We start from the raw sequence: 17,062 nt of genomic DNA on the forward strand, positions 1-17,062 counted from the left end.
TTAAGAGGCTCATTTATCAAAGTCCGAATTTATCTCAATATTTTCTGAAAAGAACACTGCACTGTTTTTTTTTCTCCTTATTTATTAATACAGTTTCCCGAAAATGGTGTTTGCGGGAAAAAATCGTGAAAAAACTAATCGTGCAAATTTTTTCGGATTTTCCACCCGATCAAGATATCTTTGGGACTTCCATTGACTTATATGCAACCTCGGCAGGTCTGAGATGCCGGATTTTTGAATTCGGACTTTTTCTATCCTCGTGGTATAATAAATCCTGGGGGAAAAAATGTTCCCAGTAAAAATTCCGATTTTATAGTAAAAAAAAAAAGTTTTTTTCGGGTTTAGGCATTCGGAGATTAGTAAATAATCCTCTAAATCATAGGAAAGACCCCAGCAAAGGTGGATCTGTAAGTTTCCCTCTTATACGACTCTACCTGGCGGCCCAAATCCCTTTATACAATCGTATCTCTATGTCATCCGGCACTATACTCGTTCTGCCACTTTGTTGAGAAACAGCAGAACCCGTTTGACCACTCTGAATATGGTTTGCCTCATTTCTGCTGCAGAGATGAAGGAACTAAAACCCGCGCAACAGGTTCGGCGGAAAAGAAAGAAGAAAAAAAAAAAGAAAAGAAAGGGGAAAGAAGGCAATTTTATATTTACTCATTGCTGTCTGTGCAGTTGGGATTGTTGGCAGTTATCTCCATTTCGAAGCAGGATTTTGAATTTTCAGGCTGGATACAGAGAAGCTGAATGCAAGGGAAATGTAAGTAGCACTGGGTTTAGCTATTGGGGAAAGAACTGACCTGTAGTGAAACGTGCAGAGAACATGAGGAGATTCTACTCCCAGTCATTAGAGTCACACTTATCTGATTTACATGCAGGGCGGTTACGACGTATCAATATCTATGTTATATTTCTTTAGTAGCACTTAAAGTATTCTGTTCCCCCAGACAAACACCATATTATATATCTTATATATTTATATTATTATTGCTTTGGTTATTCCATATGGCATGGAAACTGGATTTGTATGTGATGTTTTTTGTGTTTATGGCTGTTATGATAAACTAGCTTTTAAGAGAATGAATATAGAAAATAGTCCTGTTACTATAATTCCAGGGGTACCCAGGTTATAAATAATCCCTCATGCCAAATGTCACCAGGGCACAAATAAACACTAATCCCATATTGGAGTACACAGAAAACAAATAAGCACTCGGCAAAATCTCCCCCTAACTCACCTTCAGGCTGGACCACCATAGCTCATATTACAATGAAAAGAATATAAAAGGTGCTCCAGAATAACAGTATAGATAGCTCAGCAAATGTGGTCCAGGTGTACCAGCCCCAGACCCCCAGCTTCAGGGAGCGACGAATCGAAACACAAAGAACAGGGCCCACGATTAAAAAACTTGCAGGTACAAAACGCGTAGGGCCTATGGAGATGTATTTATATTTTTAATTATGGTTGACTTATCTTTTTAACTATTGGCCTCGTGGATTCCGTTGAGTGCCAGATAGCCCTGTTCTTTTGCTGTGTGTTTCGAGCTGTATATATATATATATATATATATAGAAACATTGGGGTAACAGTCACCCTGCTATAGTTCCTGGGGTACCCAGGTCATAAATAAGCACTCACCCCAAATCTCCCCCTAACTGGCGTTCAGGCTGGGCCCCCTTAGCTCATAACAAGGTTACATATATATATAGAAACATTGGGGTAACAGTCACCCTGCTATAGTTCCAGGGGTACCCAGGGTACAAATAAGCACTCACCCCAAATCTCCCCCTAACTGGCCTTAAGGCTGAGCCCCCTTAGCTCATAACAAGGTTACAGATATATAGAAACATTGGGGTAACAGTCACCCTGCTATAGTTCCAGGGGTACCCAGGGCATAAATAAGCACTCACCCCAAATCTCCCCCTAACTGGCCTTCAGGCTGGGCCCCCTTAGCTCATAACAAGGTTACATATATATATAGAAACATTGGGGTAACAGTCACCCTGCTATAGTTCCAGGGGTACCCAGGTCATAAATAAGCACTCACCCCAAATCTCCCCCTAACTGGCGTTCAGGCTGGGCCCCCTTAGCTCATAACAAGGTTACAGATATATAGAAACATTGGGGTAATAGTCACCCTGCTATAGTTCCAGGGGTACCCAGGGCACAAAGAAGCACTCACCCCAAATCTCCCCCTAACTGACCTTAAAGTGGACCTGTCACCCAGACATGAAAATCTGTATAATAAAAGTCCTTTTTAAATTAAACATGAAATCCAATTTTTTTTTTTTATTAAAGCATTCATAGCTGTTGTAAACTCATTTAAAAATATCAGCTGTCAATCAAATATTGCCTACCCCGCCTCTATGCCTAGGCATAGAGGCGGGGCAAGCAATTACTTTCACTTTCCATTCAGCACTTCCTAGATGTCACCGCTCTCCCCACATTTCCCCCGCTCTCTTAATGATTTAATTGTGTAACCAGTGCATGGGGATGGAGATTGGGTCCCTGTCCCCTGGTGCACAAACAAGAATCTGAGATCATACAAGGCTTGTCTTAATAACAGTGTCCACAAAATGGCTCCTTCCTGGTTGCTATAATTTTGAATTCCCAGACTGATGGAAACAATATTCAAATAATTTATACAGTGTAATTAAAGTTCATTTTGCTTGACTAACATGATAAAATAGGATTTGGAATAATTTTGTTTGGGTGACGGGTCCACTTTAAGGGTGGGGCCCCTTCAGCTCATAACAAGGTTCAGATATAGAGAAACATTGGGGTAACAGTCACCCTGCTATAGTTCCAGGGGTACCCAGGGCACAAATAATACTCACCCCAAATCTCCCCCTAACTGGCCTTCAGGCTCGACCCCCTTAGCTCATAACAAGGTTACAGATATATAGAAACATTGGGGTAACAGTCACCCTGCTATAGTTCCAGGGGTACCCAGGGCACAAATAAGCACTCACTCTTAACTGGGCCACATTAGCTCATAACAAGTTTACATATATATACATTGGAGTAAAAATTACTCTGCTATAGTTGCAGGGCTACCCAGTTAGCAAACACCTGAAATCTCTAACACTGCAGAATATGGTGGCGCTTTTAAAATACAGTTGAACACCCATTTTTAGTTTAAGGGTCAGGTCTGACACTGCAAATTTATGGTATGCCACCCCTCAATTACCAGCAATACAAAGAGGAAAAATGCTACCCTGAAGAGCTTACAATCAAAGTAAAAATTAATGAAAGTAGAAGTAAGCCTAATTACAGACCACTTTGTCACTGAACAGGTACCTTTCCCAACAACTAAAAGCAAACTCCTGCGAACATCCGTGCCCATGCCACGGCATGTTCAGCCACTTCTACTGCCTGGCTCTCTCTAACTTATTGCTGTCCAGGAGAATTTGTACTTGAAACCAACACCAAACTGGCTTCCAGCGAGTATGCTTCTAGATAGCATTAAGCACTTGGAACCAGGAATACACCATCACACGGTACTGTGTAAATGACATTTTAGTGGGCAGCTCCCACTCATATGTATAAATACAAATATACAGAGAAGGAATGTTCTGGGCACACAATAAGCTATACCCTCATACTGTACTGTCTAAGGGAAACAATATGGCACCTCCTTCCCATATGTATAAATACAAATATACAGAGAAGGAATGTTCTGGGCACACAATAAGCTCAACCCTCATACTGTACTGTCTAAGGGAAACAATATGGCACCTCCTTCCTATATGTATAAATACAAATATACAGAGAAGGAATGTTCTGGGCACACAATAAGCTCAACCCTCATACTGTACTGTCTAAGGGAAACAATATGGCACCTCCTTCCCATATGTATAAATACAAATATACAGAGAAGGAATGTTCTGGGCACACAATAAGCTATACCCTCATACTGTACTATCTAAGGGAAACAATATGACACCTCCTTCCCATATGTATAAATACAAATATACAGAGAAGGAATGTTCTGGGCACACAATAAGCTATACCCTCATACTGTACTGTCTAAGGGAAACAATATGGCACCTTCTTCTAAATACAAATATACAGAGAAGGAATGTTCTGGGCACACAATAAGCTATACCCTCATACTGTACTGTCTAAGGGAAACAATATGGCACCTTCTTCTAAATACAAATATACAGAGAAGGAATGTTCTGGGCACACAATAAGCTATACTCTTGTACTGTACTGTCTTGTTAAATCACTATATCATCTAATATAAACTGAGGTAGGTTTAGTGAATGATCATGTCGAAGCATATTTCAACTATCCCAACTTATATCTAAAAAGAAGTGAAGGCCATGAACTGACAAATTCAGGAATTATACCATTTAAATGGAGGGGAAGGTAGACACATTGAACTAAATTAAATATGAAACTCAGAGGGAAATAATCTGACTTTCCATGTTATAAATGTGTAAGAGACAAACCCAACATAATCAGTATGAATCATTTATATATGAGTGATAACAATAATTATAAAAAAGATGGAGAGTTATCAGTATGACAGTTATGGAACGGGCAGCCCAGTTGGGGTTCCCAGAATTGGCAGATAGCAGTGTGACAAACAAAATACATACCTGTAACAAGGATTTAAAAAAAAAAACACACACACATAAACTCTGGTAATGGAAAATTGTAACTGTCAACATCAGAGTGAATGTATTTCTAGGTGAGCTTTCCCTTTACACAGCAATAACAGCACATTATTCCTAAAAATGAGTTTAAATACAGAATCAAATATTATAAAAACACTTACAAAGGTATAATATTCTAGTCTCATCATTGCAGTCCCATGACAGATTGGCTTGGACCAGAGTCAAAATTTGCTAACGATTTGCTTTGTATATTTTCCACTCCAATACTTGCATAATATGCAGGATAATGTAACGCACATAAATCATGTCTCATACACAACAGATATCAGTTTCCAGAGCCCTTCTACTGGTGGCCATACACAGAGAGATCCGATGTCGCCAAACAGCGGATCTCTCTCATTGAGGTGGGCGATATCGGGCTGATCCGATCGTGGGCCCTAGGGTCCAATGATCGGATCAGAATGGAGGCAATACTGGCGGTCGGATTGTGGGACCACATCAATGAATTGATGCGACCGCAATCCGATGGGATTATTAACCCTGATCAACATCTAGCCAACTTTTGACCAGATATTGATTGGGGAAGCCCGTCGGAGGACCCAACACACAGGCCAACAAGCTGCCGACTCGGTCTGTTGGCAGCTTTTATCGGGCCGTGTATGGGGGTATTAAAGGGGACCCATCACCCAAAAAAATTATTCAAAATCCTATTTTTCACATTAGTCAAGCAAAATGAACTTTAATTACACTATATAAATTATTTGAATCTTGTTTCCTTCAGTCTGGGAATTCATAATTATAGCAAGCAGGCAGGAGCCATTTTGTGGACACTGTTATTAATAAAGGAACAGTAACGTCAAAAAATAAAAGTGTTTTAAAGTAATGAAAATATAATGTAGTGTTGCCCTGCACTGGTAAAACTGATGTGTTTGCTTCAGAAACACTACTATTGTTTACTGCTGTGTAGCAATGGGGGCAGCCATTCAAAGGAGAAAAGGCTCAGGTTACACAGCAGATAGCAAATAAGCTCTGTCTGTCTAATGGTGTTATCTGTTATCCATTAGTTAACCTGTGCCATATAGCCATTTTTCAATTTTCGCCATTGCTCCACAGCAGCTTATTCATATGAACTATTGTAGTGTTTCTGATGCAAACAGATCAGTTTTACTAGTGCAGGGCAACAGTACATGATATTTTCATTACTTTTAAACACTTACATTTTTTGGTGTTACTGGTCCTTTAAGGAAAGCCTTGTATCATCTCAGAATCTTGTTTGTGCACCAGAATGGGGGACCTGATGTCCATCCCCATGTCCTGGCTACACAATTAAACAATGAAGAGACCGGGGGAATGTGGGGAGAGCAGTGACATCTAGGAAGTGCTGAATGGAAAGTGAAAGCAATTGGCCTAGGCATAGATGAGGGGCAGACAATATTTGATTGACAGCTGAGATTTTTAAATGAGCTTGGAACAGCTATGAATGCTTAAATAAAAAAATTTGAAGATATCATGGTCTGCGCTAAGTTTTATTCAAAAATTCGGGGGTTTTGAGCGATATCATGAAAAATGTGAGCGTTTCAGACATAAAACCTGAAAAATTCAGGTTTTTTTTTCAAAATGATTTTATTAAGTTTTGTTTAATGATATATAAGGTAAAATCGGGTAGGGGAGTTTGGTTGTGGGTTTTCTGATTTTAGTAAAAAAAAAAACAAAAGTGTTTCATTTTTTATTAAAACTAGTTTTCGGTAGATGGTCTTCAGGGACTTCCATGGTGATGATATGAGAAACACTTTGTATCAAATACAAGTTACTCACTTACTCTTCATTTTGTTTGTATGTGTCAAATTGTGTAACCAAACACAAAAATTCTGGAAGCTGTAATTCATAATGGAGGACTATGACCATTCTGACCCGGGATGTGGCCATGAAATTAGCTACCCACAGCAGTTAAATCCAAAAACCCTTGGGCAAAAGGTTAAGAGGCATGAACTGATCAAATGAGCCCACAAATCTTGGTGGATTTATTCTGTATTCTGTAGGTGGATACGGTTTATCCAGAAGGAAAGCAGCAAGGGTTAATGAACCAGTATGACTGAACTGGCAAGTGCTGTAAAGTTGTGTAGCCACTCAGCACTGCATAACCAGCTCCACTGTTTCTACTCAGGAATGCAGGACTCGTCTTGTTCATAAGAGAAGCCTTTGTGCTGAGCAGGTGCAATGTCCCTTATTAAAGTCTCTGGGTTACAAAAGAGGAAGAGCAGAGAGTGGACTTTAGTCGGAACATCTGATTTGGTATTTAAAGGCTAAGCTCATTATTAACTTTTAGAGGCACATTTATCAAAGGTCAAATTTCGAATTCATGTGAGTTTTCAAAAACTCCCCAAAACTCCCGAAATTCGACCAATCGAAATGTATTGATAAAATCGAATTTTTAAAACTCGGATGAAATGAATCGACCCGAAAACTCGAATCAAATTCAATTCAAATTTTTAAAAAAACTCAATTCAGAAATGTCAATGTCTGGAAGGCTGCAAACAACTCCAAATTGATCCCTGGACCTCTCCCATTGACTTAAAAAGCGATTCGGCAGGTTTTAGGTGGCAAATAGTTGAATTTGAGTTCTTAAAGGGTCAGAGTATGATAAATCTCAAAAATTGGATTCAAATTTTTTTGAAAACTCGAATCGAATTTGAATAAATTCCTAGTCAAATTCGAATTTTCAATTAGACTCTTGGGGGCACATTTACTATTGGTCGAATATTGAGGGTTAATTAACCCTCGATATTCTACCATCAAAGTAAAATCCCTTGACTTCGAAGTCGAAGGATTTACCGCATTTCGTTCGATTTGTTAGATTCGATCGATTTTCCTTCGATTAGAAATTGTTTAGAAAGCCTATGGGGAAGGTCCCCATAGGCTAACATTGGTGCTCGGTAGGTTTTAGATGGCGAAGTAGGTAGTCAATGTTTTTTTTAAAGAGACAGTACTTCGACTATCGAATGGTCGAATAGTCGAACAATTTTTACTTCGAATCGTTCGATTCGAAGTTGTAGCCGAAGGTCAAAGTAGCCAATTCGATGGTCGAAGTAGCCAAAAAAAATACTTCGAAATTCAAAGTATTTTTCATTCTAATCCTTCACTAGAGCTTAGTAAATGTGCCCCTTGATAAATCTGCCCCTTAATGTCCCCCTAATAACGTTCTGTGGTTTTGCCAAGCGTACACACTGACGGCAAAGATCGACCCTTGATAAATCTGCCCCTTACTGTGATGTAGACGCTGACATTCTGACACAATTAGAACTTCCAGCCACTCCACTCTGCTATTCACATCACTGCTGGTTGCTAGGGTGCCACTATAACTTAGTTGCAATACAGAAAAATTAAGCCATTAAAAAAAAAAACTAAGAATTATTAAATTCACCCCTGCTGCCTCCTGTTCTCTTGAATTGGAACCCCATGACAGCTCAAGTACTGGTGCCTCTCACAGAGGCAGCTTTAGGCTCCTGGACATACAGGTGGAGAAAATGCCCTGGGTGCTATCAGCCTGAAGCTCACAATAAACGTTAAGATTTTTCTGTCCTTAATGACCAATTTTAGTGCGATCCGTCAAATCCACCAAATTATCGTGAGGTTAGTGGGCACCGAATGATTGTGCATCTAACGATTTTTCATCCGACATCGGCCAAAACATTTTCATTGGTCACAGGGAAATGTATCCATTGTCCAATTGTTTGCAGGGCCAAGCAGGCAGCTACTCACAGTTTTCCTAGCTTCAACCAGACTATCGCTGGAAACTGTGTTTTTTAGTTTATGGGCAAAAGTACATTTAAAGGAGAAGGAAAGCTACCAAGGCAGTTTATTGCCAATAGATTAGCCACAATAGTGCAAGCTATAACACCATTTTTATTCTTCAGAATGCTTTTCCATACCTGTGTAAACAGCTCTAGAAGCTCTCTCTGTTTGTTCAGGATAGCAGCAGCCATATTCACTTGCTTTGACATCACTTCCTGCCTGAGTCTTTCCCTGCTTGCTCATAGCTCTGAACTCAGATTACAGCAGGAAGGGGCGGAGGGAAGGGAGAAGAGCAAACTGAGCATGCGCAAGCCCAAGCCCTAGAGGTTTAACCTGAAAACAAGAAGACTGAATCAGAAGCCCAAGTGTACAAAACAGAAGGAAAGAAATGTGGTGAGGACTCCAAGCAGCATTACTTTCAGGTTTTATTAGTGCTTTCATATCAACCTCTCTGATAAAGCTTACTTATAACCTTCCCTCCTCCGTTAAAGGATCGTTTCAAGATAAGCTTGGTCTTATAATATACGAAAAACGAAATGATCTTTTAAAAACCTTAACATTTATGGACATCTTCAGGGCGTTGGCAAATGTAGCGTTCGGGGAAGATTAGTTGCACAGCGACAAATCTCCCCTTCTTCGGGCAATTAATCTCCCTGAAATGCCTTCCCGCCAGCTAGAATGTGAATCATCAGCGGGATGGAACTCGGATCGATTTGTTTTCCGAAGTTGCCTAAAAGTTGCCTCACGCGGAAACTTCGGGCAGCTTCGGAAAACCGTGCGGGAAGGCATTTCGGGGAGATTAATCGCCCGAAGAAGAGGAGATTTGTCGCTGGGTGACTAATCTCCCTGAACGCTATGTGTGCCACCACCATTAAAATTAAAAATCTCTAATTTCCAGGGTGCAGGGCCCCAAATAGAACTGGACTAACCCATTTAGGTGTTGATATTGTCACACCTACTTGTAACCACTGAATGGAGCAGTGCAGGAGACGCAGTGAGTAGTGATTCAAACTGACACATGTATGTATCCTCCGGTCAGGATATCCTATAAAGTTGTATGGATGCAAGAGCCTTGGGGCAGGATTAGGATCTACGGTCTCAATTGTTAATGGGACTGTGTACCTACAAATTAAGTTCTGAACTGTAAATTGCTGGTACACAGGCTTATTTGGGGACAGCGTTGATTTGATCAACAAAACACAAAGCTTCTGCAAAACCAACAAGCTCTGTAGATAATGTCCCACAGTTATGATGGAGTTTAAAAAAAAAAAAATGGTTGGTTTTTAACAATGCGCAGTCCCTGTATCAAATGTCTTTAAAAGCCACTTGAATTCTGTGTGCATTGTTGTGGTCAGGTCACACCCCGGTACTGGAAGAGCAAGCATTCTTTTAATTAAACTTGAACTGCTTGTATATACAACAGCACTGATGCAACACTATTTTGTATACTGGAAAACCAGTTTGTGTTTGAGGAGGATGAATGGAGGAAATCAGCGCTGGGGGTACTCTGGGAAGGAACGGCACACTAGTGATTTAAAGAAACAGCTTCTTCATAATAAATGTCAAATAATACAGCTTAAAGGGATCCTGTCATTGGAAAACATGTTTTTTTCAAAGCGCATCAGTTAATAGTGCTATTCCAGCAGAATTCTGCACTGAAATCCATTTCTCAAAAGAGCAAACCATTTTTTTTATATTCAATTTTGAAATCTGACATGAGGCTAGACATATTGTCAATTTCCCAGCTGCCCCTGGTCATGTGACTTGTGTCTGCACTTTAGGAGAGAAATGCTTTCTGGCAGGCTGCTGTTTTTCCTTCTCAATGTAACTGAATGTGTCTCAGTGAGACATGGGTTTTTACTATTGAGTGTTGTTCTTAGATCTACCAGGGAGCTGTTATCTTGTGTTAGAGAGCTGTTATCTGGTTACCTTCCCATTGTTCTTTTGTTTGGCTGCTGGGGGGGAAAGGGAGGAGTACAGCAGTAAAGAGTGATTGAAGTTTATCAAGTAGATTTCAAAATTGAATATAAAAAAAATCTTTTTGTTCTTTTGAGAAATGGATTTCAGTGCAGAATTCTGCTGGAGCAGCACTATTAACTGATTCAAATTTTTTTTCCCCATGACAGTATCCCTTTAAACTTAACAAAGACAAGCACACGTGTGTGTACACAGAATATGGAATCACTTCCATTTGAGACATTTAGGCTTCAGCAACTCCCCCAATATCTCATTCCCAAGCAAAGGTGATTAATATGGAGTTGACGCTACTTTAGCTGCTATAACAGCCCCTACTCTTCTGGGAAGTTTCCCATTAGATCTTAAAACATTGTTGCTGGGAGTTCCATTCAGCCACAAGAGCATTAGTGAGGTTGGGCAGTGATGTCGGGGATCAGGCCTGGCTCACAGTTGGGGTTTCATTTCATATGATGTGTATGCGAGGAAAGGGGCTGATCCCCCACCAAAACATTGTACAGCCTGTGACACTGCTTTAATACGTTTAATGACTTTGAGGACAGAGCACTGTACACCACCAAAAAACAAAAAAAAAACTATTTCAGTAGAGCCAATGCACAAAGATTAGAAATGCCAACTAGGCACATCATGTAGGAAAGCTTAATGGGTAGTAAAACCTTCCTCCCAACATTTTGCGAATAGAAAGAGGGACAAAAATATTTACTGTGCAGAACCACACCCATTTTGTGGCCACACCCCCTAATTACCACGTTCATTTGACAAAATTTGCCAGGTTATAAAAAGTTTGAACACATTTCTGTGGTTTTTATGTGTTATTACAGTTCTGCTAATGATGGTGAATTGCCCTTCAAGCTGCAAGTCTCAGTTTCCCCAAAAGATCTGCTTATCTTATATTGCTACAATGGTTTCTTTGCTTACCTTAAATTGTTACAAAAGTAAGTGCGCCTGCCACTTATTCTGGGCCAATTAAAAGCCAATTATGTTTTAGAAACTTTGTATCTTTATCTGGCTGTTCAGTGCAGGAGATCAAAGAGAAAGTCGAGACACTTCTGTAACAATTCAGGATTGCGGGTTGAGCTGTCAAAATCGGTACTGTCCCGCGGAAAACGGGACAGTGGGGAGGTATGCCGCTACATATACGTATACTATATATGCATATAATACACAAAGCAATAATTATCCTGTAAAATAATATCCTTATAAACACTGCTTAGTGATGTCATTGATTATAATCTGTCGCCCAGTGATGTAATTTGTGACACACAATTTAAAGAAAATTGAGTATTATAACAAATAATGGACCCCCTATATTAAAATATGAGAATATTAGAAGTCACCTAAGTACAGGTCATGGAACTTCTCAGTTAATTAAAATATCCCTCCATTTTAAAACAGGGCAATGCTATTCCCAAAAGATTTGTCATTTTCTCATAGCAATAAGAATGCTATATAAGTCAGTTATGGAATATGAAACAAGTCAGCTATACGCCTAACAGTATACAGCTCGGTTAACTTTCATTTAGTAAAACCAGCCGTTCAGGTGAGACTGTTGCTATGTCAGTTTGTGAAATTGATTGTGTTTAAAAAAAAACATCACAAACAAGTAAAGTGGCTCAAATTGATAAAAATATGCATGTTATGCTATGCTGTCGCATGGGAGTTAAAAATATATATGGAGAGGTTTCATGGCATAAGCTCATCACTGCAGGTGTGGATGGTTTCTGTTATAACTGGAAGTACTAGCTAGATAGAACTGATATCTTGCCTTACTATACACACTATCAAAACAGTTGCAGGCCCATGTCTTTTTCTGAAGAGACCCCAGTTCTGTCCAGGCATCAGCTTTGTGACCCAACTATTGCTTTAAAATAAATAATGCACCTTTATTTAAGTTTCTACTGTAAGAAATTCAAAAGGGGATCATGGGGACCCACTATAAATAGCATGGACATTTAGCACAAAGCCCTAGGTTTTTGTTTTTTTAAATGTGTAAGGGGCACATTTACTATGGGTCGAACATCGATAGTTAATTAACCCTCGATATTCGACCATCGAAGTTAAATCCTTCGACTTCGAATATCGAAGTCGAAGGATTTACCGCGATTTTAATTCATCGCTCGAATGATTTTCCCTCGATCCCAAATTGCTAGGAAAGTCTATGGGGACCATCCCCATAGGCTAACATTGGTGCTCGGTAGGTTTTAGGTGGCGAAGTAGGTGGTCTAGTTTTTTTTTTTAAAGAGACAGTACTTCAACTATCGATTGGTCGAATATTCAAACGATTTTTAGTTCGAATCGTTTGATTCAAAGTCGTAGTCGAAGGTCAAAGTAGCCAATTCGATGGTCGAAGTAGCCAGAAAAATACTTCGAAATTCGACGTATTTTTTATTCTAATCCTTTACTCGAGCTTAGTAAATGTGCCCCTTAGTGTAGAACGGAAAAAAAACCACAAAGACATATTAAACTTTTAAATCGCTAAGTCTTTATTAAGAAATAACTTACCAAAACTCTGCTTGCGCTCCTCTTTAGAAATGGCGATGATCCATCGTGCAGTGCTCGATTTCTCCTCCCTAGCTATCTCCTATAAGGAAGGCAGGGAGGAGAGATCGAACGCCGCACGATGGATCACCTTTTCTGAAGAGGAGCGCAAGAAGAGTTTCGGTTAGTTCTTTCTAAATAAAGACTTAGCGATTTAAAAGTTTAATATGTCTTTATGGTTTTTTTTTTCGTTCTACACTAATGAATTTTTTTAAAAACAAAAATGATGTTACTGGTCCTTTAAGTGTAACTGCTTTACACAATATCTGAGATTATGCCCCTTTGCCTGGCCCCGTGTTTATTTACTATACTAAAGTTACAGTCCATTACCACTGTCTTGTTTTATTATGCCTTTATTATGCCTTTAGATTATAAGTAGGGATTTTTTCACCTTGTTTCGCCGCAGAATTGACGCCCATAGACTTGTATGCTGTCATGCGACAAAAAAAATTTGCCGCGCAACAAAATTGTTTTGACGCCCTTAGACTTTAATGGGTGCTTGCGACATTTACCCGGCGGCGAATTTTTAGCTGAAACTAAACGGGTCAAATTCGCCCATCCCTAATTATAAGCATATTGTATCTAATCTGTATGTTGGATGAATGAAGACACCTAATGGTCAATGGCGCGAATTTTAAATATATTTAAAGGGGCAGTTTTACTTTGATCATTGCCCGTGATAGGACTTGTTTTCCTGGTGCCTCTGAGCCTTTTGTGCATCTGTTCCTGTTTGTTATTGATCGCCTGTTGCCTGTTATGACCCAGCCTGTATCTTGACTACTCCTTCTGCCTGATCCTATTCTGATTGACTACCCAGTTTTGACTCTTTGCCTTCCTGACGATCCTAGTTATCTGCCTGCCTCGACTCAGCCTGCCTGACTACGATTCTGCCTTATCCTGTTGTACCGTGATCTTCGGCCTAACTGACTTTAACTACTGTCGTGCCTTTTGCTTGCCAGAACTCCTCGCCTTGCTCCTCTCGAAAAGTCCAGGTGGCATCTGAGTACGCTGAGGGCTCCTCCCGAAGCCAAAGGCGGTCACACTACTGGTGAAGCCGAGACCAGGGAGCTTGGCATTAGTTCTGGTTTAGGGTGCCGACCGTGACATATTTTTTGCCAACATCACTGCTTGAACCACAAAAGCTTACAATCTAACCTCCCTGCACATATACACTCACTAGGTCAATCGTTATCAGGAGCCCCTTAGCCTACTACAATGTATTATAAAGAACTGACACAACTCCAGGGATAAATTTTCAACTGCGATCAAACTCAGGACTCTAGTCCTGCAAGGCAACCATGCTATACGCTCTGCCCACATAAATATTTAAATGGGTTAAAATGTATCAAAATCCATGAAATCACGTGAACATTTTGAAAATCACACAATGCAATCATTTAATTGTATAAGAGACAGGAAAACTCTTGAATGTCAAGATTTTGGGTACATCACTAAACTCCAAAGCAGAATGCACTTTGAACAAGCAGTTTCTAAATGTTACCCGCTGAATTGAAATGCCTTAGTGGTCCTATTTCTTGTATAGCTGTCTCTTTAAAGCTGAGGAGGTGTGAACCATGGTGGCTTACAAGTCCAACCAGACTGACAACTAAGAAAGAGGTCACAAGATCTCACAATGCAGCCAATGCACTCAATAACTCACATGCATACGGTTCCACTGGTGATACATAGTACACAACTTCATTTAATTATGAAATTATGAATTTGAAGATTCTCATTCATCCAGGTCATGGTATATCTGTAGAAATAATTTAAGCTATTCTGAATTGCGAAAGCCAGTTGGATGACTGGTAAAACATCTTCAAGAAAAACACAGTAACTCTAGTTGATTGGAGTTATTTCTACAGATATGAAATTATGATATGCACATACAGTACCTATACAATATATGCTGGCACCCAACAAAATGCTAGTATATTTCCTAAAATTTAAAGAAACCAAAGAAAACAGTGCAATTCAACAATGCAATTCATAGACTGAATATTTTGTGCTGCTATAGCACTTAAGCTTAAGATCTAGCATCCAACACTGGATTGGACTTTCCTTGTCCTTTATCTTATATTATTCACAACAAGCTGAACCTGCTGCTGGGAAATAGGCTGAATATTTTGTGCTGCTATAGCATTTTAGCTTAAGATGTTGCACCCACTGGATTGGACTTTCCTTGTCCTTTATCTTATATTATTCATAACAAGATGAACCTGCTGCTGCTGCCGCTGCTGGGAAATAAGACTGAATATTTTGTGCTGCTATAGTATTTGAGCTTAGGATCTAGCACCCAAACTGGTAAAAGTGAGGGTTTTGGTTTTACTGCTGGGTGGCTAACACTGGATTGGACTTTTCTTGTCCTTTATCTTATATTATCCATAACAAGCTGAACCTGCTGCTGCTGCTGGGAAATAAGGCTGAATATTTTGTGCTGCTATAGTATTTGAGTTTAGGATCTAGCACCCAAACTGGCAGCCTGAACTGGCAATCTGTGGGTTCTGGCAAATGCCAGAGGGGCTGCTATAAGGTGCCATAGAAAGTCAGTATTTAGTGGGCTGGTGTGGACTGTTTGGGCCTCTGTGTGGGCCGGTGGGCCTCTGTGTACCTGAAATGCCAGGGCCCATTTTAATTCTCAGTCCAGCCCTACAAACTAGTAAATCCACTGAGTCTCCTAAACAGATTTAACATAATCTCTCTAATCTGACATTAAATTTAGCCTTCTTAAAGGAAAACTTTACCCCCAAAATGAATACTTAAGCAACAGATAGTTTATATCAAATTGAATGACATATTAAAGAATCTTACCAAACTGGAATATATATTTACATAAATATTGCCCTTTTACATCTCTTGCCTTGAACCACCATTTCGTGACTCTATCTGTGCTGCCTCAGAGATCACCTGACCAGAAATACTACAACTCTAACTGTAACAGGAAGAAGTGAGGAATCAAAAGGCAGAACTCTGTCTGTTAATTGGCTCATGTGACCTTACATGTGGTTTGTATGTGTGCACAATGAATCGTAAGATCTCAGGGGGCGGCCCTTATTTTTTAAAATGGCAATTTTCTATTTATGATTACCCAATGGCACATACTACTAAAAAAGTATATTATTATGATAATGGTTCATTTACATGAAGCAGGGTTTTACACATGAGCTGTTTTACATAGTATCTTTTAATAGAGACCTACATTGTTTGGGGGGTATAGTTTTCCTTTAACTGTGGCCTATTTTTTTTAACTCCTAAAGCCAATGGAGTATATTTATCAAAGAGTGAAGTTAGAAATTTTACCACTCTCCATTCATTTCTATGGGATTTTTAAAAGAGTATTTATCAATGGGTGAAAGTCAAAGTTCTTCCTTCGATAAATATGTCTTTCACAATCCCATAGAAATGAATGGAGAGTGCCGGAATTTCACTCTTGCAGATCTTTAACTTATATATATATATTGATAAGTATACCTTCTATACTGGCATCTACACCGTACAACCTAAAAAATTCACTGAGCTTGTTTCACATTTTCCTAAATGGGCCAGGTTGTCTGTATATTGTATAGCAAAACGTCGACTTGTGGAATTAAGACGCAGTAAAACAATTGTTCTGTACACTGGTTGAATTCTATTCAAAATGACCTTGTCAATGGCATTCCTGTTTAAATGTACATGTGAATACATCCTGATTTCTATTTTTTTCATCCTTGTATTTCCTTATACAGGTCAAACACTCCATTGCTGTAGCAGAAATAAAGAGGAAGCCATATCTGAAACCAACATGGCAAATGAGAGTTTTGCTGATGCATTGCAGAGACTAAAAGAGATTCATGACAAGGAGCTACTGGGTGAGTTAAAATTAGTACTCCTACATACACTGAGCATGTAAAAGTATGTAACAACTACTCCTTTGCATACATGTCGGACACGTAAAATACATTTTACTAAAACGTGAACAATATGGTGCTACAAGTAGTAGTCATAGACATAACATTATTTTATGAAAAAGTTTAGCAGAGCGGGACTGACCATTAAAAGGGTGGTTCACTTTTAAGTCAACTTTAAGGGGCATATTTACTTAGGGTCGAATAACGAGGGTTAATTAACCCTCGATATTCGACTGTTG

The 17,062-nt window shown here is 39.4% G+C and overlaps 1 protein-coding gene and 1 long non-coding RNA gene across 5 annotated transcripts in view; one reads left to right on the top strand and one right to left on the bottom strand.

Annotated features, from left to right (window-relative positions):
- LOC108702621 overlaps positions 1 to 17,062 on the bottom strand; it is a 65,235-nt gene that overhangs the window by 13,762 nt on the left and 34,411 nt on the right. The window lies entirely within an intron of this gene.
- rbbp8nl.S (RBBP8 N-terminal like S homeolog) overlaps positions 625 to 17,062 on the top strand; it is a 39,952-nt gene continuing 23,514 nt past the window's right edge. For 3 of the 4 annotated variants that reach the window (XM_018238212.2, XM_018238213.2, XM_018238215.2), the window contains exons 1-2: positions 625 to 766; positions 16,662 to 16,784. In XM_018238212.2, the coding sequence (XP_018093701.1) occupies positions 754 to 766; positions 16,662 to 16,784 (136 nt within the window). In that variant the 5' untranslated portion in view covers positions 625 to 753. Of the gene's footprint in view, positions 767 to 8,675; positions 8,818 to 16,661; positions 16,785 to 17,062 lie in introns of those variants that run through there. The other variant, XM_018238214.2, reaches the window with a different exon arrangement.

This window comes from Xenopus laevis, chromosome 9_10S, assembly GCF_017654675.1.
Source record: "Xenopus laevis strain J_2021 chromosome 9_10S, Xenopus_laevis_v10.1, whole genome shotgun sequence".
Lineage (NCBI taxonomy): Eukaryota > Metazoa > Chordata > Amphibia > Anura > Pipidae > Xenopus > Xenopus laevis.